The 27,352-nt window shown below is 39.6% G+C and overlaps 1 protein-coding gene across 1 annotated transcript; it reads right to left on the minus strand.

The window, feature by feature from the left end:
• Positions 1-27,286, minus strand: RBM44 (RNA binding motif protein 44). The gene is made up of 16 exons (XM_008138439.3): positions 27,230-27,286; positions 22,791-22,880; positions 17,721-19,324; positions 17,393-17,451; positions 15,394-15,570; positions 14,761-14,944; positions 14,645-14,667; positions 14,443-14,527; positions 12,509-12,623; positions 11,286-11,414; positions 7,674-7,753; positions 7,476-7,546; positions 6,346-6,634; positions 3,856-4,004; positions 3,577-3,718; positions 1-480 (listed from the first exon to the last, which is right to left on the minus strand). The coding sequence occupies exons 2-15, from the start codon at positions 22,861-22,863 to the stop codon at positions 3,595-3,597; spliced, it is 3,162 nt and encodes a 1,053-aa protein (XP_008136661.2). The 5' UTR covers positions 22,864-22,880; positions 27,230-27,286; the 3' UTR covers positions 1-480; positions 3,577-3,594.
• Between the last annotated feature and the right edge of the window lie 66 nt (positions 27,287-27,352).

Here is a 27,352-nt window from a genome sequence, read left to right on the forward strand (position 1 = left end):
TTTGAAAATGGTTCTAATTTACACTCTAACCTAATAGGAAAGAACTTATTACTAAATGAATTATTACCAAATGAATGCAAGCAATATGGTGACCATTTAAATTTAAGGGCTTTAAATCTGGGTGATGAAACAGCTACATTGACTTTGAAATACTATTGCCACCATTCGTGATTATGTTGGCAACTTCAATACAAATTTTTAAAAATAGAATAAAAAAACATTTAAGTATTTTACCAAAGCATGACTGGGTTCACTCTTTCTGGTGAAAACAGGGAAAACAAATCTAAATGTTTTACAATGAAGTCATAAAAATGTACTACATGTATCATCAGTAATTATTTTGGAAGCTTAAAAATACACATATTCCAAAGTCCACTTATCAAGCCTATTTAATCACATCATCTTACTATTACCACAATTTTTTCTTAAGTGCTGTAGAACATTTTCTGTAGGAGGAAACTCATGCTTTCCAAGGAAATTCTATAGGTCAAGAAAAGAAGAAAGAAATCAGCCATAAAATGTGTTGATGATGCCAAATCCAACATCCAGACAAGTGTATAGTTATTAGTACACTCTACTACTAAACCAAACACTGTCATTAAACTCATTTATCATATATGTGTATGTGTGTGTGTGTGTGTGTGTGTGTACGTGTGTATACACACATACAGATACTGTATACACACACACATTTATATAGGTACACACACACACACACACACACACACACTCATTTACCATTAAATTCTATACCAGGCGTCCTCAAACTACGGCCCGATGCGGGTGTTTTTGCCGTTTTGTTTTTTTACTTCAAAATAAGATATGTGCAGTGTGCATAGGAATTTGTTCATAGTTTTTTTTAAACTATAGTCCAGCCCTCCAATGGTCTGAGGGACAGTGAACTGGTCCCCTGTTTAAAAAGTTTGAGGACCCATGTTCTATACCTTGATTCTATATCACTAAATTCTCTTACTAGATCAATAACAGAAATAGGCCAACAGATATATCTACAGAGAACTATTCAGACTCTGGATTGCCATTGTGGTAAAAATGTAGCAATGTCTTCCACAGAAAATCACTTAAGTTGTACAATCATCACCACCATCTCCAGAACCTTTTCACTCTCCTACACTGAAATTATTTGTATAATTCTGGATATTAACCTTTATCAGATAAATAATTTGTAAAAATACCCATTAAAAAATACTCCATTCTCACCCTCCCCCCAACTCCTGGCATCCACCATTCTACTTTCTATCTCTATTAATTTGACTACTCTAGGTACCTCATATAAGTGGAATAATTATCCACAACTACTTTTTAGCTACTTAGGTATACAAACATCTGAATCTCTGCTTCCTCAGTTTTTCTGGGTATGTACTCAGAAGTGGAAATGCTGAATCATATAGTAATTCTATGTTTAATGTGACAAATGGCCATTTCATTTTCCCCAGTGGCTACACTATTTTATATTCCAACTGGCAATGCAGTTTTCAATTTCTCCAGATCCTGACCAATACTTTTTATTTTTTAAAATAATAACCAGCCTAAAGGGTGTGAAATGTTTTTTTCATTGCAGTTTTGATTGCATTTCCCTAATGATTAGTGACAAGTACATTTTCTTGTACTTATTGGCCATTTGCATATATTCTTTGGAGAAATATCTATTTAAATTCTTTGCCCATTTTTAACTGGGTTGTTTTTGTTGAGTTGTAGGTGTTCTTTATATAATTCTGGATATTAACCCTTATCAGATAGGTAATTTATAAATATTTTCTCTCAAACTGTGGGCTGCCTTTTTATGCTGTTTGATAGTGTTCTTTGATACAGAAAAATTATGAAGTCAAATTTATCTTTTTCTTGTCTGTTTTTATGTAATATCCAATAAATCATTGCCAAATTCAATGTTGTGAGGTGTTTCCTCTGTTTTCTTCTAAGAGTTTTATAGTTTTAGCTCTTTATGTTTAGGTCTTGACCCATTTTGAGTTAAGTTTTTGTATGTGAAGACCCAACATCCTTTTTTTCTTTGTCCTATCCCAGCCCTGCCCGCCCTCGCCACTCTGGGTGACTTAAGCCCAGGCCAGGGGCAGCGGAGGCTAATGAAAACTCTGCAGAGATGCCTCACTCTCTTCCCTGAATAGGGACTGGAGACCTGGATGGGCACTTTGGGGACTGGCCCTGCCCCCAGGTGAGCAGGGAGCTGGGATACACCTCCCAGCCAGCGCTGCCAGCAGGCTTCTCACCTGAGGCTGCTGGGACAGCAGCTCAAATGAGCTTCATAAGCAAGGCATTGGTTGGGACCCCCTGCCTTGCAAGTGCTGTCTCCTGTTTCCACTGTGCATGCTGGGATGGGGAGGGGGGGGCTCTCTTTCTGGGGCACCTGCGCTTTTTCACACTAATAGATCCTGGCTCCCAAAGGCCCCCACAAATGCTAACTGGGTTTAACTGCTGGGGTAATTCATGATTCTATTGAAAAACTGACATTTTGTGGGTAAACTTTATGTATAAATAGATAGGAAAGTCAAAGGGACAGAGAACTCACGGTGAAACCTGGGAAGAGTTTGGGGAGGGAGGCTCAACATAATTTTCTATATGCTTTTCAAAATTGTTCTTTTAAATTAATTATCCCAAAGATTACATGCCTTTGTACTTAACAACTGGTACATGTGTGGAAAAGAAGAGGTAACACAGTGGGCCTGAGACTGCTGTCCTCAGAAAGACCTGCTTGCAAAGTTGGCCATTGGCTGGTGTCTAGGAACTTGGATTTGAAGAGGGCTCCCATTGATCCCAGAAGGGAGTGGCCCACTATGCCAGCACTGTATAAGCAATGTGGTTTATACTGAACAGTTACTTCCCTTCTCAGAGTCTAGAGCTTTGGTACGTGCCAAGCAGTGGGTACCTATGTGACCAGCCCCCAATAGAAACACTGAGCACTGAGCCTTTAGTGAGCTTTCCTGGTGGACACTGCATGTGTGCTGTCCTAACTCCCTACTGGAGGAAATAAGCACATCTTGTGTGACTCCACTGGGAAAGAATTCTTGGAAGCTTGTGCCTGGTTTCCTCCAGACATTACCCTATCAGCCCTTCCCCCTTCGTGTATTTAGCTTTGTATCTTTCACTGTCATAAATCACAGCCTTGAGTATAACTATGTACTGAATAATGTGAGTTATCCTACTAGTGAATCACCGAGCCTAGCGGGTGGTACAGGGGACTCCTCAACAGCCATGCAAGTGAGCAGATCCTACAGTCTCCGTCAAGCCTCCAGATGACTGAAGCCCAGACCAGCATCATGACTGCAACTCAGGAGTGTCCCTACGCTAAAACCACCCAGCCACGCCATTTCTGAATCCTGATTTGCAAACAATGAGATGATAAACATTAAGTCACTGAACTCTGGGGTAACTGGTTTTGCATTAATAATGCTAATACATGAAAGAAAAAAAATAATGCTAATACAGTATATTTTTTATTTTATAATATTATTTAAAAAATAATATTCTTTTCATTTGGAAAAATGAAACCAGTAACTTAAAATTTGAAGTAATGGTTAAATATAAAAGATATGATTGACTTACCTTTTGCTTCTTTTATTTCTAACTGGAAGCAGAGTTTTTCAAAACAGACGAAGTCATATCCACAATAGTATTAATAGATAAGCCATTCAGGAAACCTTTATGATTTATTCGTACTTCCTGAAGAGCTTCTATAATATGGTCTCTGTGTAAAAAGAAAACATACACGAGCATTTGTCATTTCCAAAGCATTTGTGCATTCCAAATACAGCTGTTATTGAAATAAACTACATTTTCACATTCAAGTTTTACAGCCAGCCAAAATATAATTGTGGTCATTACCTGCTAACGTCTGGATGTAGTTCAGCAAGTCTCTTCATGATCTTGGTAAAGCTACGCAGGTTCAATGTATTTGGAGGTATGAATCGAATAGGTGTATCAGGTAATAATTTAGTAGATTCAATATGTTTACAATTCTTCTTCTTGACACCCTAAATAAGCATTTTAAAAGTTTCCCTACAATCAGTAACCATTACATAGAGATAATCCAGATTATTTAATTAAAACAAAATTTAAAATTACGATTAAAATAGTAAAATTATAATAGTAATGATAATAATTTCAAGTTGTAAAATCAAAAATTTTAAGAGACTTTGATTTGGGATTATTTATACTAAGTAGATTTTCTTGAGCTGTGCTCAGGGTCATGTATTAAAAAAATGGCAAACCCATTTTCTTATAGCAGTGATCAAGTATCTGAAGCTATGTCTAACCAGTCTTTCTCAACTGGGATTCCTCATCCCAGTTTGACAGTAAAAACACAGGGCAAATAGGAAGGGTAACTTCAAAAGAATAAAAAGTCAAGTGAAAATCTTGCCAGGATAGGAAGAGTTCTGGATGACTCCTGAGTAGCAAGAAAAGTCTGCAAGAGGAAATGGAATCACTAATAGTACAGAAAAGAATTGGGGTAACTCCAAGAATAAAGTTATGGAAAGGATGGAATAAAGGACATAGTTAGAAGAGATGCCTTTGTCTTATCCAACAAATATTTCTTTCATCCACTTACTAAAAAGGGATCTGCTCTTATCTATAGACTCCATATCAGTAAAAATCAAAGTAGGAGTTTTTGGTAGAGATTGACAAGTTGAATTATGAAATTTATACAGAAGGTCAGAGACTAGAATAGGCAAAACAATTTTGAAAATGAACAAAGCTGGAAGACTCATTCTACTTGATATCAAGGCTTACAATAAAGCTACAATCATCAAGATAGTGTAGTATTGGTGAAGACAGAAAAACAGATCCACGGAGGAGAATAGTCAGTCTAGAAATAGACTCATACAGGTATGATCAATTGATTTTTAACAAAAGTGCAAAGATAATTCAATGGTGATAGGATAGCCTTTTTCAACAATGATGCTAGAACACTTCCATACGTAAAACAAAAACAAAGAAAAAAATGACCTCAATTCATATCTTACACATTACATAAAAATTCACTCAAAATCTTTCTGAGATGGGTTTCTTAGATCCAATACTAAAAGCACAAATTAATAAAGAAAAAAACCCAAATAAATGGTACTTCATCAAAATTAAAAACTCTTGTTCTGATAAAGATACTATTAAACAAATGAAAAGACAAAGTACAGATAGAAGTACTTGCAAATCACATATCCAGCTGATAAAGAATTTATATTCAGAATATTAAAAAAATCAGCACTCAGTAATAAGAAAATAAACAACCCAATAAAAATGGTCAAAATATGAGCAGGAATGAACTGCTGATATACACATAACATACATCTATCTCAAATGCACTAAGGTAAGTGGAAGAAGCCAAACTAATAAGGCCACATACTATTCCATTGGTATGGCATTCTGAAAAAGGCAAAAACATAGCAAGAGGAAACAGAAAGGAGCACAAGAGAGTGTTTTGGAATGGACTATTCTGTATCTTGAATATCTTGTTTGGTGTCTGTGTGTTTGCACAAATGCATATAGACATGTAACCACCGTGTCTATATGCAATTGTGCAAACACATAGACACCAAACAAAATTGATTTTACTGTATGTAAAATAAAATAAAAACAACGATGGAATGCCTAAGTGATGCCAGGCATTTTGCTAAAGTCAGATGAAGAAAAGAAACAAAGAAATCAAGACACTATATATAAACTACTTGTTTGGGAGAAAGAAGAATGACTGAGGCAACTTTATCACTTCCCTTGTAGTGTTTAAAGATGAGGGCATATATAATTAAATGATTACATTATATGGTTCTAAGAAGTATGAGATAAGGTTAGTTGTGTTAAAAAGAATGATGTAGTATGGTCCACAAATAAAGAGATAAAAGACTGTCCAAGAACCTAGTTAAAATTAAAGGGAAACAAGTTTTTCTGTAGCTAGGTCAGCAAAGATCTACATTTCCCCTCAGGGGAACTGGAGTTGTATAAAAGCAAGTTAGGGTGGATCCACAGTTAAAAATCATTCAGACTGACTTTCTCATTCCCACTTTAAGACTGATAGTTTTAGGGTCATTTGTTCTACACAGCCACTTCAATGTGGCACACACAAAGACCATTTAAAACCAATCTCTTGGCCCTAACTGGTTTGGCTCAGTGGATAGAGCGTCGGCCTGCGGACTCAAGGGTCCCGGGTTCGATTCTGGTCAAGGGCATGTACCTTGGTTGCGGGCACATCCCCCGTAGGTGGTGTGCAGGAGGCAGCTAATCGATGTTTCTAACTCTCTATCCCTCTCACATTCCTCTCTGTAAAAAAAATCAATAAAATATATTTTAAAAAATAAAAAAATAAATAAAAATAAAACTAACCTCTTGGTCAAAATGGAAAAATTCACTGTCTTGCTCAGATCCCAGCTGCCTTGGTCTAGTTCTGGGCAATCTAGGAGCAGAGGAAGCTGAGTTGATTTCTTTGTTGGTGCTTTTCTCCAAATTATTCAAACTAATTCTCCTTCCACTTTTGGAGGAAAGTGGCGATGTACATTCTCCAGGACTTTTAACAAGTCGCACATTAACTGGTTTCCCATTTATTTCTATCCCATTCATTTCTTTCGCAGCAGACTTTGCATCATTGTTTTTTTTTAAAGCAAGAGATGCATATCTAAAATATAAAAGCAGAAAAGAAGCACATCTTAAGTGACTCCATTTAAGACAAAATTAAACACCTATTTTTAATAAATTTCAACCTCGACTACAAATAGGATCCTTTCTTAATTGATAAAGTTTTAATGTCTGAAATGAACAGCTTTCATGTTTAGTGATAAAACAGTAAAAGTATTTCTACTGAGCTCTCGCATTAGTATTTGATACTTTTGAATGTTCTGGCAATGTCACGAAACAGAAAGTGGCAACATATATGTGGTTATATGCACATGGTATAGTTATCTACCTAAAAATATAAAAATATTGATTAAGAATTATAATAAAAATAATAAAGGTACAGTTTTCTGAGCACCTGCTACATGCCATGCTTTATTCTTACTGTTTTATTTATTTAACTAAAAACAGTTTCAGAGCAATGAAGGTACTGGAGTTATTATTCTTACTTTATAAAGAGCCTGGGGTACAGAAAGATTAAATAATTTGTCCAAATTTATGCAGGAAGTATTGATGGAGCTGGGAACTGAACCCAGCCACAGAGCTGTGGAGCCCTCTCTCTTGACTAAAGCACTCCACTGCCACTGTGAAACAAGATCAAGTGCACACATCCAGAAACTGCTATGTGTTAGTAACAAGGTGAAAAGTACCATGAAAAAGACCTGATGAAGAGCAGCACCAGTTAATGATTGCAGCTGCTTGTCCACGTGTGTCCCTTTACTGGAGTTGGGGAAGCTCTACTGGAATGGCCCTGACTATCACCACTTGGTTAATGTCTAGTACAGAGCCTCTAGCACACAGCAGACACTTAGCAAATGCACACTTACTGAATTTAGAAAATATACCTGTAATTAGAAGAATCATAAATTGAAATTTCAGAAACTTGATATTTCTGAAAATGAGACCTTAAATCAGCCTAAAAGAAGAGAAATAAAAGTTTGTGAAAGGTAGAAAACAACAATCAAAATATGAACATTTTTGATGTTCAAAATATTTTCAAAATAAATTTGAAAATAAAGCTCAAAAAATAAATCCTAGCATACCTCAGATACGGAAGGGCAGAGACCACCAACATGTACCAAATAACCTTTATCTCTTTGTAAGGGTTCAGCATTCTTAATTTCTGCTTATAGAAAAACATAACGCAAAATAGAAGATAACCATTATTATGTCAATATATTTAAGTGAAAATTGTTCATTTTTTTTTTTACAAGAGGCCCGGTGCACCGATTTGTGCACTGGTGGGGGTCCCTCACCCTGGCCTGCTGGGTTCGGGCTGAAACTGGCTCTCCGACATCTCCCAAGGGGTCCTGGATTGCGAGAGGGCGGTTCTCAGGTGACACACCCTGGAATCGGGCTCCCTCCTCTCTGGTTCTGGGTGCTTCACCTGAGAACCACAGCTGCCAAGTCACCCCAGCTCGGCAGCTCCTGCGTTGAGCGCTTGCCCCCTGGTAGTCATAGCTACCGGTATGCCAGTCGCTTAGGCTTTTATATATATATATAGATTTTCATAACACTGATTATCTACACTAATAAAAGGGTAATATGCTAATTAGGGCAGACGTCTTCTGGACAACCTTCTGGACAAAGCTGCAGTGGCTGTGGGGGGCAGCTGCGAAGGGCCTGGGGGAGGGGGGGCGCGATCAGGCAGGCAGGCAGAGGGGTTAGGGGCGATCAGGCAGGCAGGCAGGCGAGCCATTAGGAGCTAGTGGTCCCGGATTGCGAGAGGGATGTTCGACTGCCAGTTTAGGCCCGATCCTGGCAGTCAGACATCCCCCGAGGGGTCCCAGATTGGAAAGGGTGCAGGCCAGGGTGAGGGACCCCCCCCCTCCCATGCACAAATTTCATGTACTGGGCCTCTAGTAAAGTCATAATTAGCAAATATCAGCACTAGACTGAAGACCAAGAGCCTGGAGAAAAGTTTTAACATTTCAGGGCATTAATCATATCATCTTAAAAATAAAGAGATTGGATTCATTAAGTCTCTTGGAAGCTCAAAAATGGATCAATAAGTTAACAGTAATTAATTACACCAGAATGAAGACAGTGTCTTCACTTGTCTCTGCTCAGAGAAGTGCTAAGACGTGGAATGCACACAGGATCCTAGCCCACCCTAATGCTGGCCAGGGCTTTCCTGACTCACATGACTTTGCTGGGGAAAACCACACCAAGAAAACCTTTAAGTCAGACAATACCATCAGCTGGTATATAGCTGAGGTAATAGTAATGGCACATAAGAATGGGGGGTGTGTGTGCGTGTCTCTGTGTCAAAGAACTTGCTTTAGATAGCACTATTTTAGAAACCACAAATACTAGGATTATAGATTATTCAAAAGTCTTAGACTGCATTTTCAGTCTGTATTTTTAGAGAACCTGGTCTGAAATAAAAAAGGATTCACTAAGTTGAGATTCTTTCAAGCTACTACCAAAACGTATACTTGGAACATAGAGAGGTACACAATAAATATATGTTGAATGAATTCTTAAAGTAGTTTTTATTCATGTTTTATAATTTTTATAATGGGATAATTACAATTTTTATTTTCTTCATTATATAATAAGAGTCTAGCCCTTATCAAGTGTTTCCCATATCCAGGCACTATACCAAGCATTTTCTATGTATCATCTCATGTAATGCTCCAAGCACCCTGTGAGGTACAACTGTTATCATTTCCATTTGCTAGATGAGGTTACTGAAGTCTTAGAAGTTTAGGTCACAAATCTAGTCAGTGGTGGTGCTAGAATTCAGGTAGAATCCTTCATCTCTGCAATAATACCTACTCTTCTTTATTAACTTAACTTGATAATTTCTTTGGTTTATAATCTGCTGTATAGAGAAAATAGTGAAACTAATTATTTACCTTTATAATTTAGACTGGAGGCCCAGTGCATGAAATTCGTGTGGGGGGGGAGGGGGAGAAGGGAAGGACGGGGTCCCTCAGCCCAGCCTGCACCCTCTCTAATCTGGGACCCCTCAGGGGATGTCCGACTGCCGGTCAGATATCCCTCTCATCAGATATCCCTCTCACAATCCAGGACCGCTGGCTCCTAAACGCTTGTCTGCCTGCTTCCTTGATTGCCCCTAACCGCTTCTGCCTGCCAACCTGATCACCCCCTAACCGCTCCCCTGCTGGCCTGATTGCCCCCCAACTGCCCTCCCCTGCCGCCACCTGCTTCCTCCACCAGGCCCCGCCTCTGCTGTGCATGCGGCCATCTTGTGATAGCCATCTTGTGACAACGTTAGGGCGTGATGCATGATGGCATGACAACCACCTAGGCCCGTGGTCGGCAAACGGTGGCTCACGAGCCACATGTGGCTCTTTGGCCCCTTGAGTGTGGCTCTTCCACAAAATACCACGGCCTGGGCGAGTCTATTTTGAAGAAGTGGCGTTAGAAGAAGTTTAAAAAATTTGGCTCTCAAAAAGAAATTTCAATCGTTGTACTGTTGATATTTGGCTCTGTTGACTAATGAGTTTGCCGACCACTGACCTAGGCTATTATTAGTATAGATTTTTACATTAGGGTGAGAAGGGAGAACAGAAAAGGTAAGTGAATAGGAATCAGGAGATGTACATCATACCCAACACCTCCCCTTATACTAGTAATACAATATATCTACTAGATACCCAATGGGCACTCAGGTTAGGCAGTGGACAAAGCATAAACAATTCTTGGCCTCATGTGTGAGTGTGGGAAGGCAGTCAATATATTAAGAAGAATACACAGTATGTGGTAGGTGATATGGAGAAAAATGCAAGGAAAAAAAGTAATTATAATAAAACTAGATTATATAATGCCATTTATTTAAAACTATATATGTGTATTAAATATATGCATAAAATACATAAAAGAATGGTAAAGAATATTAATAGTGATTATTGTAGGTTGGAGACACTTCAGGTAATTTAAATTTTCTCATACTTAAAAAAATGTTTACTTATTTTTTTGAAAGATTGATTTGTTGTTCACTTATTGATATATTACTTGATTTTTTTTTTTAATCCTCACCAGAAGGTATTTTTTCCATTGCTTTTTTTTTTTTGAGAGAGTGGAAGGGATGGAAGGGGAAGGGAAGAGGAAGAAGGAGAGTGGGAGTGGTGGAAGGAGGGAGAGAGAAACATTGATGTGAGAGACACATCAATTGGTTGCCTCCCACACATGTCCCAACAGGGGCTGGGAACTGAATCTGCAACTGAGGTACATGCCCTTGACCAGAAATCAAACCCTCAACCCATCAGTTCATGAGCTGACGCTCCAACCACTGAGAAACACTGTCCAGGGCGGATTTAAGCTTTTAGCAGACAGTTTTCTGAAAGGGTAATGACCTCCAAATGGCTAATTTTCTCACTTTTTATATTTATAAAGAAAATCCACAAACTGGAATAAAATTTTAAAACAGCATAGTCCCCCCGCGCCCCCCCTCCCCCAATAACAGAAGACAATAAGTACCATTTTAAAAATGAGCTAGGTTAACTTGTATGAATATATGCATGGCCCATGGACACAGACAATGGGGTGGTGAAGGCCTGGGGGGGGAGGTGGTTGGAGAGGGTCAATGGGGGGAAAAAGGGGATATATATAATACTTTAACAATAAAGATTAAATAAATAAAATGAGCTAGGTTAGGATTTCTTAGTAAACTGTTAAGAACCAACCCGATATAAAGTTTGGATCCCATTTGTCTTGTTCTATTTGATTTTCTTGTATTCCTGAGCAGTCAACTCCTGTCAGGCTCTCTTTAGCATCAAACCAGTCTTCACTTGTTTCTTGATAATGTTTGGAATCTGAGAAATTGAACACAAATAGCTATGAATGAGGTAGGTTTGCCCTCTGAGAAGTTACCTAAACGCTTCTCAGAATAAACCAGCATGATGACAATTACTAGTTTTAAGTATAAAAATAAGTATTAGAAAAATAAGAGAACCAAGCATATTCTCTGAGAAGGGCCCTGGCTGGGTGGCTCAGGTGGTTGGAGCATTGTCCTATACACCAAAAGGTTGTGAGTTCGATTCCCAGTCAGGGCACATACGCAGGTTTCCGGTTCAATCCCCGGTTGAGGTGCGTACGGAGGCCACAGATTGATGTTTCTCTCTCTCTCCCCCTCTAGAATCAATGGAAGCATATTCTCAGGTGAGGATGGGGGTGGGGGGTATTCTCTGAGAAGGGATTTCAGTAGTCCCTAAATAAAAAGTACTTTTCAGTCTGAGTGATTTGCTTCCCAGTTTTCCTTTAATGAACACCAATCTCTAGTCTTGTTTTTCTGATTTTTTAATTATTCTTTATTAAAGAGATTTGTATCATCTCTCTACACAGACTAACAATAAATGTCTTTAAAAAGGTATTAAACAGTACTGCAGCTCTTTATTTCTTTAAAAATAGAATTAGTGTTCTTTTTGGAATGATTATCTTTTTTTCATAGAAAACAAAACAAAAAAATTACACAATTTGCAGGAATACAAATTGGACAGAAGAATATTTAGATTGTAAGTCATGAACCAGAAGAATAAAAGCCTATATCATTATTTGGCATTATCAGATACTAGAGGCCCAATGCACGAAATTTGTGCAAGGGGCTTGCTTGGCCCCCGCCACAGCAGCCGCCTCTGCCTCGGCCTCCACTGCCATGGCTTCATCCGGAAGGTCATCCGGAATGACATCCAGTCTAATTAGCATATTACACTTTTATTATTATAGGTAGTATTAAGTAACCTTAAAGATGCCAAGTACATGCAAAAAGAACATACTTACCATTCATAATCAGAATGACACCCTTCAGTCAATTAAGAATATTTATTTTGATTTAATGAATGGGCACTAGGGACATTTTAAACCTTATTTTTTTCCAGCAATGACACAAGACAATACATTTTATACTGACCTTTATCATCTAGTTTCAGTTGACTAAAGTATCCATCTATATCACCATTTTTTAAACCATCTTCCTTGGGTGATGTACCTTGTTTAGGATGACTATTGTCAGATAATAAAGACATCTGAGAATTAAAATAATAAAAACAATGAAAATAAGAACTAATAGTTATGGTGCTCTTACTATGTGGTGGCACTCTCTTCACTGGCCTTAGCCCTCACAACAATGAAGGCGCTGAAAGCAAAATCATTCTCCACTTACATTTTGCAGGTGAGCAAACTGAACGTCATACAGTTAATGAGAATTAGGATTTGAATGACCCCAGTCTGTGTATAGTGACTATATGCTAACACTACCATTATTTAGCAAAGTGTGGCATACACACTCTCAAAGTAATTCAGATGATTTTTGAAGGTATACATATAAGTATTTTCCATATTAACATTTAAATTATGTATTTAATGTGGCTTATATCTATGGGAAGTAATGTTTCTTTCCCAAATATAATAGTAAATAAGTTACTCTTTACATAAGTTTATCTAAAAAGGAGAACTGTTTAAAGAAGAACACAAAGCAAGTAATATTACAGGCAATATACGGCTATGGAAAATTGTGAAGATGGTACATAAGTAACTAAAATTTAGACACACTAAACTACACTGGCTTTCAGGCATAACCTGTCAATTTAATGAGATAGATATTAAAATATGGTCACAACTTAAAATATTGTTTTATTGCCCAGTTGGTGTGGCTTAGTGGTTGAACATCGACCCATGACCAAGAGTTCACAGATTGGAGTTTACAGGGTCGATTCCCAGTCAGGGCACATGCCCCGTTTTCTGGCTCAACCCCCAGTAGGGGGCGTGCAGGAGGCAGCTGATTGATGCTTCTATCTCTCTATCCCTCTATAAAACAAAAAACCCCACATTTTTTAAAGATACTGTTTTACAGCCAAAGCTTAGATTATAAAAATTATATCTACCTACATCTTGTAGTTTTAAAAATAATTTATCATTCTTCCCCAAATGAGATTATACCACTGCTACCATTACAAATGATGAAACAAAACCTCTCCAGAACATTTTATATCATGAAATAAACAAGTTAAGTAAACTACATAAGAAATGTGAGAATATCAAAATCTGTTTTTAGATCTGTTAATTCTTTGGTATAATGGGTTTGAGTACAACAGTGGAATAAATTGCTAAAGTAATTTACTTTTAATCACTTATGTTAATAGAAAGGAATATAAATCAATTAAGTATTCACTTTTGGCTTTAGAATGTATCTTATTATATAAGACTACCCATATAATATAACCTCAGGGTTAAAACCAAAGTCAGAAAGTAAAAAAATCAGCTATCCTACCACACTGACTCACTTGATAATGGAATCTAATTTATGATTCTATAGCACTTCACAATTTGTGCAGTGACGAACATTTCCTTGGGACCAAGAGAGGTCAAGGAAACCTATGAAAAGCATATTAAAATTATATCCATTTCAATAAAGGAAGAATGAAAACTTTGCCCTGTGTAAAATGAATGACATACTATTTTACTCTACCTCAAGAAACAAATTCTCTAAGATATTAGTTTTTATCACACTGGGTCAACATAATGGTGGGCCTAAGTCATGGTTTGCCTGAGACAGTCCAGGTTTGTATCTTGTCATATGAACATCACTATGTTTCATCATCAAATCTCCTGGTATAATGATAAATTATATGGTCATCCTCTCAACATATACTGTTGACATCTGTTTGATTAGGACATATGTTCCTTCTAATCAGTGATATCCTTCAAATAGCAGTACACAAAGTAAGCCAGTTAAATGAAAAGAAGGATGTGAGAACTTCTGCAAATTATAGTTTACTTCACTTAAGCCATAAAATCACAGATTTACACTGATGAACTAAAAAAAAAAAAAAAAAAAAATCTCACTTCTGAGAGTGTCTTTTTTAGGCTTGAAGAAACATCAACATCACATGTACTTTGATTATCTGGTTCAGAATCTGCTCCTGAAAAGCTAAACAGATAAAAATTTCATTAAAGATTTGTCAATGTCCTAAATAAGGACCAAAATAGAAAACTTAAAATTAACGAAATTAAGCAATTTTTAAGATCAAATTAAACCTTAACTTACACTTGTGATTCTTTTTTCATTAGCTGGAAAGACATAAAAGGGAAGAAAAATCTTTTAGTTTAAAATCTTTTGTCTAAATAAAGTAAAAATTGTATTCCTAAGACATAAATACATACCCTGGAAGCAAAAGTAGAGAAGGTAGATAATAATTTTGATTCTACTGACAGAGGGGGCAGCTCTTCCAGTGGTATACCCTTGTTTACTTTTTCTTTCAAGCTTACATATTTAACTTTTAAGTCTCCCAAAACAGACAGTAGTGCTGATCCTAGTTCCTTTTTAGTAGAATTAGTTGATAAACTCCTGTTCAAAAGGTAAGTTCACAAAACTGATTTAGGCTGAAGTCATCCATTTAACACTAATATTGTATTATATACTTAGTTCTAATTCTATCAGATCTTTAAAATATTTTCTTTTAAATGTTTAATAAAACAAAATGAACCACAGAAGATAAAATAGAAGCAGTATCAGCAATCCCCATTATATAAGCCAGAGAGAAGGTGATGGGATGTCATGTGAAACCCTGCAACTTACTTCGTCCGTACTTGGACTTCATAAGAAACATCAAATCTATCTTTTTACTGGATTCCTCATCCCAACATGCACTGTTGTCTCTTCATGAAATTCAAGTGTACTATGTTTTAAAATCTACTCCTGCTTTTGCCCTTCAAAAATGAAATTAAAGAAACTTTCTAGAATTTAAAGCTAGTGATAAATTTCTAAGATGACACAGATTTAAATTTAACAATCACCTATTTAATCCTTCCCTATTTTCCATTACAAGTTTGTAGATATCACTACAATGGCGATGACACAACTGATAGTGAATATTTAAAAGGTGCAACTCTGCTTTGATGGCTCTCTGCATTGTTTTCTGACAGCACTTTGATGGCAAATTCTTCTCCATCTCTTTCCAAAGTTGAGGTTCCCTTTAAAATAAAATACTCGGTTAGGTAAGATCTCCAATATTTTTTCTGTTAATTACATGCCTCTAGATACAGTTTTTAAGTTCTTACATTTCCCTATCAAGTTTAAATCAATTTCTACCAGACATGGAAAGGCTACAGGAATACATTACAACCACGGAAAGCAGAAATGTCAAAAGTCAAAGCTAAATATATTCTTTCTAGAACTCAAGGAAATAAATAATTCTCACATTCATACTTCCTTTTATGAAAAAGAATTCCACAGTAAAGTGCTGACTTTATCCAGAATCAATAGGTTTTTCAACCTAAATCAAGCTTTGGACAACATTTTAAAAGTTATAAGCATTCTGGATGAAAACTGTTCTAAATGTGTTACCTTTTTAATAGAAAACAGACATAGCCGGCATTTTTCTTAATAATTAAGTGTCATTATTATAAGCAAATATTTTGTGTTATTTTATTAAAAAGCCCCAAAGCATTACATTTTCTGAATGATAACAGTTCTTGCTACTAGTTGCCATTTCTAGCTTTTCTCAATACTCCTGTCAGGAAACCAACTCTGTTATTTAATTTTATAGGACTGAATACCGAATTAAACTCAGAAGAATGAAGTAAAAAGTAAATGACTTCAGAGCATGAAAACTAATTTGGCTTCTCAGAGACTTCCCTTTCCCCTACCCCCACCTCCTAGTTCACCACAGTGTTCTGAATGATAAGGGTATCTAATAAGTGCAAAGTAAATTATACAATGAATTAAAATCAAGATTAAAGCATCCAAGTAAACGTAGCTATTTCCTTCTTCATATATATATGACATTTTCCAAAGGTGCTATTTTGTTTTGGTCTACAGGGGATCAAATGAAAGAAAATTGAGTAACTAAATCAGTATGGATTTGGGTTGAATAAAGATGCCATGAGTTTCTAAAGGAATTATTGAGACTGAAATCTCAGCAAGTGATAAAACTTTCACATTCTATATTATCTTAGTACCAGAGGCCCAGTGCACAAAATTCGTGCATGGGATGGGTGGGTCCCTCAGCCCGGCCTGCAACCTCTCACAATCTGGGACCCCATGGGGGATGTCTGACTGCCGGTTTAGGCCCGATCCCGCTAAACCAGCAGTCGGACATCCCTCTCGCAATCCGGGACCGCTGGCTCCTAATCACTCTCCTGCCTGCCTGATTGCCCCTAACCACTCTGCCTGCCTGCCTGATTGCCCCTAATTGCTTGCCTGCCTACCTGATCATCCCTAACCGCCTCTGTCTTGGCCCCCACTGTGGCAGCTTCGTTCAGAAGGATGTCCAGAATGACGTCCGGAGATCGTTCAGCTGTCTGGTCTAATTAGCATATTACGCTTTTATTATTATAGAAGAATTTTTTGTATGAAGGCAAATGGCTGAAGCAGATGATCTCTTAAGGTCCTTTAAGCTATTATTCTATACTAGAGGCCCAGTGCACAGATTCGTGCACCGGTGGATGTCCCTCGGCCTGGCCTGCGGGGATCACACTGAAACCAGCTCTCCGACATCCCCCAAGGGGTCCTGGATTGCAAGATTGGAGAGGGCAGTTCTTGGGTGATGCATCCAGAATTGGGTTCCCTCCTCTCTGGTTCCGGGTGTGTCACCTGAGAACCACAGTTCGGCAGCTCCTGTGTTGAGCGTCTGCCCCCTGGTGATCAGTGCGCATCATAGCTACCGGTCAGCCAGTCGAACAGTCGCTTAGGCTTTTATATATATAGATGGATGGTTGAGTAACCTACAAAAAGCAAATTACTATTTTGATTTTTTCCCCCATGTGTATCTGCAAGTTTATATATCTAACTTACCTCTCAGGATGTTCCTTTAAGTCTGTAATAGCAGTTGTTTTTCTTGATTCCAGGGAATCCTGCAAACATGATTTAAAATCTTATTAGAACTATATGCCAAAAACACGTTCTGTGGCTCCAAACTGGTAAAATGTAAAACCCAATTACTATGTGGCAATAGCAGCCACCAGAAAAGGATAGGCTTGGTGGCAATCTATCCACTTGTTCCCTTATCTAGCATTTTCTTACAAAAGCCTCAGTATTCTCTGCTAAACTTCAATTTACATTAGCACACACTGCCTCTTTATAAAGTCAAATAAAATTCTATTATTAATTATATTGGTTTTACCTTATTTAAGAAATTTCCATTAGGTTTTAAACTGTCGACTGAGAGGGGTTTTCCCAGCGATCCTTTTGTCACAGCCATTGGTGTATCTTCATTGTCTTGACCGTATGACCAATCTGTATTACAACCCACACTTCTTTGTTTCCCCCTTTGCCATTCACCAGGGCGTTTTTTATTCATCATTGTTATGTCTGTGTTGCTAGATGTAGATACTATGGAAGGTCTTGTACTTGTTCCTCTGCTGTTTGTGAAACAAGCCCTGAAATCAGTGCTAGCATCCACCGTCTGATTAACTGTGACTGGGCACTCAGCTGCCTCTGTCGTAAATTTGGGACATGTTTCTTCTATACTATGAAAGCACATTTTATTTGTGACATTGCCATTAGTAACTTTTAGGGAGCTATCTTCTTTTATTGCCTGATTATCTTTGGCTCCAATCATTGGTGGAGTAATAGAAAAATCTAGGACTGAGTTAGGAATACTCGGCAGGCTTTTATAATGTGAATGTCCACAGGCAGAAATTACTGAATCATCACAAATAGAGGTACAGGAAGTTTGACAATCGTTAAAGGGTTGTAGTAATGTTTCTAAAGCTTTTTCCTGTGGTAATGTGCTAGGATTTTCAAGGTGTAAAATTTTGTTCTCAACAGTTGCATTTCCACAAAAATCTTTACTTTCAGTTACTTGAGATTTAATTTTGCCAGTATAAATGTTGGTTTTCAATGCTTGTTGAAGGTTAAAAAAACCACTCTTAGACTGAGATTCCTGGCTTTCAGAAGGACTGTTTCTTAGTATAATTTCATCAAATACTGTGTGATACATTAAACTAGTCTCTTGATCCTTACACTTCTCATGCTTTGGTTTATGATATTTTCCTAACATAACAGAATTCTGATATTTGGAGACATGAGGTGAATCTTCTTGTCCATAATCATCAATTGAATCTAAAGAGATGCTAGAACTTTCCAACTCAATGTGATTAACTTCTAGATTGCCAGCATGTTTAACTTCATAACCTGAATTTCTTAATCCAACAACTTCCAAATTAGATATGTTTAATGTTTTTGTTTGATCAAGAGATAAGTGGTTACTCAGATATTCTTGTTCTTCTGCACTATGATATTCCTGCTGTGAGTCTTCATCTGTATCGTACTTCTGAACATCTTCAGCAGTTTCTTCACAATCATCATCTGAAATCTTGATTCTTTCTAAGTCAATAATCTTATTAAGTTTGTGTTCTAAAATATCAAAAAACACCTCCTCTCTTTTCTGTATTTCAGAACCTAATTCTGAATTTGAAAGAGTAAGACTTTCATTCTTTAGTTTTGACTCTGAATAAAGTATAGAGTATGTTTCATTCAAGAAAACATAGTCAATACTGTCTTCAAACTCCCTTGACTGACAGCGAGTACTCTCTCTGTTAGTATCTGAACTCGAAGTAAAAGATGGCTCCAGTAAATCTACTTTGTCAATATTGCTGATTTCTTTGTCATTAGCTCTTTGTTCTAGTGCCAAGGAATCCCAGTCATCATCACTAAAAGTCACTTTGGCTTCATTACAACCACTGGAAGATGACAAATTTCCTTTCTTATGATTAGAGGGCTCATCTGATTAAAAAAAAAAGGATAAAATGTTAATAGCAGGGACATTACAGAATCTCAACAGTAGAAATAACTCAGATGTGATCCAAGCTCTTCCCAATGTAGGAATACTTTTACATTATCCATGACAAATATCCCCCGTGGTTGTCACTATGGACTACATTGTGTCTCCCTCAAAATTTGTCCATTAAAGCCTGAATTCCCATTGTGACAGTAACTGGAGATGGGGCCTTTGGGAGGTAATCAGGGCTAGATGAGGTCATGAGGATGGGTTCCTTAAGATTGGATGAGTGCCAGAGAGCTTGCTCTTTCTCCCCACCATGTGTGGAGGACACTGCAAGAAGGCAGCCATTAACAAACCAGGAAGAGAGCCCTTACCAAAACCTGATCATACTGGTACCCTGATTTGAACTTTCAGCCTCCAGAACTGTGAAAAATAAGTATCTTTGTTGGTTAAGCCACCCAGTCTATGGTATTTTGTTATGGTAGCTCCAGCTAAGATAGTGGTCAAGATCCTAGTGGTAAAACAACAACAACAAAGACATGGGTGGTGTATCCAAATACTTATGGTTTTCTTAGGGTCACAAGTAAGAAAAGCACACATAAATGTAATTAATACAGTGCTGACAGAGATGTGATGATGAGCAGGTAAATTCTTGAGAAGAAAAGAGAAGCCAATTTCAGAGAAAACTTTACATTTAAAAAGTGTTTTTGAAACACAATAGTTATCTTAGGCAAATTGAACAGCACCTATAAAGTGAGCATGTAAAATATTATGGCATTTTCAGGAAAAGATTAAGCCACTTTGTCGGGAGTGAAATAGCTCTACTGGAATGATCGGAGCTGTGAACAGAAAAAAGGCCTTTTATGATGTTCTAAGGAGATTGGCTCTTATTCTAAGGCTACAGAGGACAACTGAAAGCTTCTGAAAAGGGCAGTCATGTGAATGAAATTGAGTTTAGACACCTCGAGCAACATTATGAAGACTTGAAGGGCCAGACTGGAGCCAGATAGACCAAGAGTGCAGATGTGGGGCTGGAGAAGGGGCTGGTATAAAAGTTCCATAACTGACAAGACTTAGTGTTTGATTATGAATGGTAGATGAGGTAGAGAGAGATTAGTGGCTTTCAAATATATATATATATATTGCCCAAGAACACAATCAGAAACACATTTTATATCAAGATCCAGTAGACAATACATATGTGAATAAGTGAAACAAACATTTTACAAAACAGTAACTACTCTGACTATGTCCAATGTATTAGCTGGTCTATTTTGTTTTATTTTATTTTTAAAAAGCTGATTTCAATCAACTAAACTGATTTCATGACTCACCAATTGGCCACCACCTGCTTAAACATTGCTCTAAAATAATGATAAGGTTTAAAACTTGGTATTGCAGTTGAATGGGAATATTTGGAGCTAGAGAATAGTTAATTTAGAAGATGAAGGAGAAAAACAAAGGTGGGGAGAGGGGGGAGAAGAAGATAATGAGTTCATTTCCAGGCGTGTGGAGTTTGAGGTCAGTAATAAAACACTCAGATTCAAATGTCTAAGATAGCAATTTTCAACCAGTGTGTTGCAAGAATTTTTAAAACATACAATACCTGATTATTTAGTCAGGGGTACTGATCTCTTTACCCTTAGATTGGCAAATAAAAAAGTAACAACAGCCAACATAACAATAGCCATCCAATGTGAATGCCCTGTCTTGAACCATAAACATATAGGTCATATAATAGAGTTGCATCTTACTGGTCACATCACATAAGGTGGCGACTGATTGGTTAATTCTCAGTACCAGAAACCCTTATATGCAAGTATAGGCAGATCAGGGCTGGGTCTATTGGGAGGAGGAGATGGTGGGAGGTTGGCTTGCTGGCCCACCCTGATCAGGGCTGGGCTGGCTGGGGGAAGGGCCAGGGGCAATTGCCTGGAGGGCCCCACCCCTGATCGGGGTTGGGGGCAGCCATGGGGATGGGCTGTGGGTGGTGGGCCAGCTGGCCCCGACCCCAAATGGGGTGGTGGGTGCCAATCAAGGGCCAGTGGCCTGGGGGAGGGGCCATGGGTGGTTGGCCAGCCAGCCCTGCCCCTGATTAGGGTGAGGGGACTGATCTAGTGTGGGGTCGGGCAGGGGGAGGGGCTGCAGATTGGCTGGCCGGCCCCACCCCCTATTGGGGTGGGGGGGTGATCATGGGCAGGTCTGGCCAGGGGGAGAGGCTGTGGGCTGATCAGGGTGGTGGGGGCATCGGTGGTGTGGCCAGGGGGGAGGGGCAGCAGGAGGTTGGCCGGCCAGCCCCGCCCCCTATTGGCTGAGGGGTGCAATCAGGAGTGGGCTGGAGGGGGGGCGGCTGCAGGCCTATCATGGTGGGGTGGGTTGATTGGGGGTGGGGCTGGATGGGGGGAAGGGAAGGGGCATTTGGCCTGCTGCCCTGCTCTTGACTGGGGATTGGGGTGGGAGAGTTCAATCAGGCCAGTTAGCTGGCCACAGTGGGTGTCATAGTGACTGGTCGTTAAGGTTGTTATGGCTGTTATGGTCGCTGGCTTTTTATATATATAGATAGGTTGGTTGCATTTTTCTTAAGAGATTTGTATATATGTTCATTATATATTCTGGATAATAATTCTTTTTTTTCTTATTTATAAGGGGACTTTTCCCTAGTGTATTGCTTATATTTTTATAATATCACACTATGATTATTAAGGTTATTTAGTTAAATGGATCAGTCCTTTCTTCTCTGACTTCTGGGTTTTGTCTCTGTGGCCTTTCCTACCACATGATTATAAAAGTATTCTTCTAAAAAGAAAATAATAGCATTCTTCTATAATTTATTCTGTGTACAACACAGTCCTTCTACACTATGTAGATTTTTTTCTCTCTAGCATAAGGTAGGAATCTAACTTGTTTCCAGAATGGATGGTTAATTAATTCCTTTGCTGAATAATTCACTACTTTTATTCTGACTTAAAATAGCATTTAAAATTTTTTTCTATAGTCCTTTTAATAGTTAAAACCATGTATAATCCTAAGCACATAAAGTTTAGTTATCTTGCTTTTTATGCTCTTGTCATTGCTTATTTTCTCTCCTACAATTACCAGAGAAAAAGAAATTTCAGATTTGTGTGAAGTCAAATCACATTCAACTTGGGTAGCACAGGTCAGCCTGCCCACTTTCCACTTAAGACAACTGTACCTATCAGCAGTTCCCAAAGGCCTGGCTGGATGGAAAGGCTCTCTTCTGGTTCACCTTCTGTTCCCTAAATCTTCCATTTCCCTGATAGGTCCTGTGTAGGCTGCCCATAGTCTCTAAAAATCACTGGAGTGAGGTTGCCAAGTTAAAACTTGCTGAATTTTACATTACTGGGAGGAAAGTTTAAAAAGTAGCAACACTGGAGTGGGAACGATCTAGCCCAATTATATTTAGCATCTCTCTCTACCCAGAATAAAGCCAACTGGTCTGTCCCTTACCTTTCTGGATGTTTCCTCCATTATTGTGGCACTCTTTGTTAGCAGCTGTCTTTACTCCCACAGTGGCCTGCATCTCTCAAGATGTATATACTAGAAGGGTATAAATATTTAACTATTATTGTATTCAGAATTACATTTAAAATATATTAGAAAAACAAGAATCTGACAAAGTGACAATTACAGTCAAAGATTCTAATATAATAGGGATAATAAACTAAATACCTAAGACATATTCTTTCAAAATTTCTAAGGAACATTAAAGAAGTCAGACAAGATATCACATACTTTATGATTCCATATAAATGAATGTACAGAAAAAGCAAATTTATAGACAGAAAGTAGATTAGTGTCTGCCCTTTAAGGTAGGGTATAGGAAGAGGGTTAGCTGTAAATGGGCATAAAAGATCTTGCGGAATTAAAAATGTTCCAAAAAATTTGATGGTTGCATCATTAAAATCACTGACTTGTACATTTGAAATAAACTATACTTCCTACAGGTGTTTAAAAAAATTACTGACAGTAGCTCCTTGAACCCAGCTGCCATATGAGAAAGCCTAAGGTAGTCAGTTGAGCTGGGCCTGGAGCTCTCAGCAGCCACCCCTGGGGTTTGTCAGGGCCAGTGCTGCTGAGCAAGGCCAGTGAAGCCCTGCTCAGGTGGTGGACAGAGGCCTAGGCTGGGACAGGGAGGCATCAGGAGTGCAGTGTATGCTGGGTGGGCAGAAACCCTTTCCCTCCACTCACTCAAAGACCTTCCTGGTCCCACCCTAGAGGGCACCTGGGCAGAGCCTGTGGGAACACTGCTGCTCCTGGTGAAGTGTCTGCAGGCATCACCCCGACCCCGAAGCACAACCCTGGCCCTTCTGTCAGTGGGCGTCCTGGTGAGGGCTGTGAGGCAAAGGCCTGTCAGGCCCCTCATCCTGTCCCAGGAGCTCAGCCATGGCTGCTCTGAGGAAGCAGATCCAAGACTAGGGCAACTGGACAGAGGATGTGGGGGGGCAAGGGATCCTATCCTATATAATAAAGAGGTAATATGCAAATTGACCCTCACACCATCAAAAGATGGCCGCCCCCACGACATCACAAAATGACCGTCCCCACATCGTCACAAGATGGCCGCTCCCACATTGTCATAAGATGGCCGGCAGTTGGGGGTGATCGGGCTGGCAGGGTAGGGCAGTTGGGGGCGATTGGGCCGGCAGGGGAGGGCAGTTGGGGGCGATCGGGCCAGCAGGGGAGGGCATTTGGGGGCGATCGGGCTGGCAGGGGAGCAGATAGGTGTCAATCAGGTCGGCAGGGGAGCATTTAGGGGCAATCAGGCAGGCGAGTGGTTAGGAGCCAGATTGTGAGAGGGTCGGGCCTAAACCGGCAGTCGGACATTCCCTGAGGGGTCCCAGATTGGAAAGGTGCAAGCTGGGCTGAGGGAAACCCCCATTCCCCAGTGCACGAATTTCATGCACCAGGCCTCTAGTACTGTCATAAAGAAAGAGCCCTCTGTGACTCTGCACCCACATCTGTGCTCACAGTAGAGGGGGGACGAGGAGGCAGAAGGGTCTGGAAATCTACCTTCTTCCACTGTGTGCCCAGAGCCAGCTGTGTGGCAGGCACATAGGGGAGGAGTCAGAGCGGTAGGTCCTCCGATTACTCCCAGCCCTGCCCAGTGCCAGCTCCATGGTCACCCCTCCAGAAAGTGCCCTCTTGCTGGGGAGCTGTCTTTCTTTTGCGGGTGTTGGCGGCCCTTGGGGCAGCCACAGCCCTTCAGTTGGGGTTGGCCTGGAAGTGGCATTCCTGCCCCACGGTGAGTTCTGAGCATGATCCCCAGAGGGTCTATGGATGCCCACCTGCTGAGCTGGGGGGCTTGGCAGGACGAACCCCATTCTTTTTCAGAAAGCTCCCGGAGAAATGCTTGCAGAGGACTACAAATATCACATTAAGTAAACAATAAGTGAACAACATAGGGTTGCATTGATAAAGGTAAAAGGAAAGCTTACAAAGAAAGTAACATTTAAGCTACATCATGACATCTAAGGAGCTAAATCACATGTAGGGGACTAAGAAGGAACAGGAAAGAGAATAGAGCATCTCAAGTTACAAGGACAAGTATGAATGGTCCCCAAGTAAAAGAGAGGTAAGGAGAGGAGACAGGATAACTAGACTTGTGTAAAAGTGAACTCATTATCATTGAGGGTGCACTGACTGATCTAGGAACCTAGGAGGATGAATACTTTTCTGCCTTTTTTATTATTTTGCTTTTGTGTGTGAAGCAATGGAGATTTATACATAATAAGTGCTAAGTGCCTATAACATACAAATTAAAATATACAGCTATGAACCTTAGGAATTATCTGCAATGGAAGTATTCAACTTCCAATTCAATGTTTCAAAAAGCTTTATTTCCCTAGTAATGAAAAAAATTTGGCCTAATAGCCTTTTAATATTTTTACTTCCATGATACTGGCTACAGATTAACCTTTGGGGTTTTGAACTTTCTGAAGATTTTATAGAAGTCACATAGTTACTTCTCTGAGAAAATGCACACACATGTAATTTAAAGGATTTGTGGACTTCTTTACCACATTAAAAAATATGAAGTTATTAAGTCCTGACTTAAGGGATTGTACTTAAGTCAGTTATGATTCTACTCTAGGAATGTTAGGTAAATATTTAAGATAAAGAGTAAGGTTAAAAGAAAGCCATATTATTAAAATAGTTGACATTAGAATAGATCAGCGGTTTCCTTGCTTTTTGGACTTAGGAACTCTTTGCATTTTTAAAAATATTGAGAACCCCAAGGAATATTTATGTGAGTAATATCTAGTAACACCTATCAGATTAAAAGGTAAGACAAAAATTTTTAATGTTTGTTAATTTATTTATATGTAATAGTAAACCAATTTCTTAGCATAAATAACATTTAAGTTAAAGAATTTTTCAAAATAAACTAGTGAGAAGAGCATTTACATTTTGAAATTTTCTTCAGTAAGTATTTTAACAAGGTGTATTCTCACTCATATTGGATTGTGCTTTCAAATTTCCATTCAGTGTGTTGCAGGATTCATACGAATAGACAGCCAAGGTTAAAAACTATTGACAAAAGTAAAAATTTTACTGTAACAAAAATACTCCCAAATCACATATCTGGTAAGGGTCTATTATCCAGTATATATAAGGAATTCTTACAACTCAACAACAAAAAGACAGACAACCCTATTTTTAAAAAGAGCACAGGAACTGAATCAACAATTCTCCAAAGAAGATAAACACACACAAGATCACGTTATTCTTCAGTGAAATGCAAATCAAAACCACAATGAGATACCCTTTACACCCACTAGGATGGTTACAAAAACATAAACAAACATGGAAAATGAAGGCTGGCTCTATGTGGAGACACTGGAACCCTCACACATTGCTGGGGAAGGTAAAAAATGCTGTTCCCACTCTGGAAAACAGTCCGGCGGCTCCTCCAACAGTTAAACAGGGACTGATCACACGACCCAGCAATTCCACTCCTAGGCATGTACCCATTTTCATTGTGTTCTCCCAGTTCTTGTTTACCAAAGGATTCCCTGCTGTGCTGTCAATCCCGGAACCAGCCCATGGGGCTCTCCCTCCCCCATCCTCACCACGGCTTGTCTATCTCAGCCCTGACTCACACACGGGTCAGAGCAATGACCTCCCACCTGGCCAGAATCATCTTTCCAAAATGCACACCTCATCGCTTCACGCTATTGCTTAGAACTCAGCAACAACGAGTCTGTCCTTTGGATAAAGATGAAAATCCAAGCACAGCCTAGAAGGCCCTCTGAAGGCCTGAGCTCCGTGGTCACTTTGGCCAGGTGTGCCCTCTGCCCGCGCCCCTGCCCCCAACCCCTTGTAATTTCTGCTCAACCTCAGATCTCAGCCCAATTCCCGTTTCCTAAGAAAACCTTCCTGGCAGTAGGTCAGGACCCTTCGTCCACGGGACCGCCTCCCACACCTGCGCATTCGGGACACGTTTAGGTAATTAGCTAACATCCACTTCTCGCCGTGGCTCCTGTGCCCGCCTGTGGTTGACGCACCGATAAACTCACGGGGGAACTCCACCTTTTCCAGGTTTTAGGCCCCCAAACCGCTCTCAACGACTTCTGTGCGGTGCTAGTCTGCCCCGGTGCCTGTGCAGCCAGAATGGGAGACCCACTTGGCACCGAACATAAAGGCACCTAGGTGGGGGATTCTGGACCGCCAAGGCCACCCGGCGAAGGCGCAAACCCTGGGGGCCACCCCGCCCCCAACCTGGCCTGCCTCCCCGTCCGGGACCCTGGAGAAGGCCTCGAAAGCCTCCTTCCCACCACCGCTCACTGGACCGGCCCTGACCACCCGGACCGCTGCGACTGCGCTCACTGCATCGTTCCCTTCACCCTCGCCCAACCAAGGTCCGCCTCGCCCGCCCGTTGCACCACCTCAGAGCCGCGCTGTCGCCTTCGCCGCTGACCCAGCCGCTCCGCGTGAGTCTTTCGACCACCTCCTCGGTCACTCCGCGTGCAGCCGCGCAGCCCTTCGGGTAACAGCCGCTGGAGGCCCGC

The sequence above is a fragment of the Eptesicus fuscus genome, chromosome 11 (genome assembly GCF_027574615.1).
Source record: "Eptesicus fuscus isolate TK198812 chromosome 11, DD_ASM_mEF_20220401, whole genome shotgun sequence".
NCBI lineage: Eukaryota > Metazoa > Chordata > Mammalia > Chiroptera > Vespertilionidae > Eptesicus > Eptesicus fuscus.

What these genes read in the sequence shown, in the direction of transcription:
- RBM44 (XM_008138439.3), bottom strand. Translation starts at nt 22,863, where the DNA reads ATGCAGGCCACTGTGGGAGTAAAGACAGCTGCTAACAAAGAGTGCCAC. An exon ending in ATGGAAATTTCTTAAATAAG is followed by an intron (nt 17,452 to 17,720) that starts GTAAAACCAATA and finishes TCATGTTTGCAG; the next exon opens with GATTCCCTGGAATCAAGAAA. An exon ending in CTACATCCAGACGTTAGCAG is followed by an intron (nt 3,719 to 3,855) that starts GTAATGACCACA and finishes CTTTTTACACAG; the next exon opens with AGACCATATTATAGAAGCTC.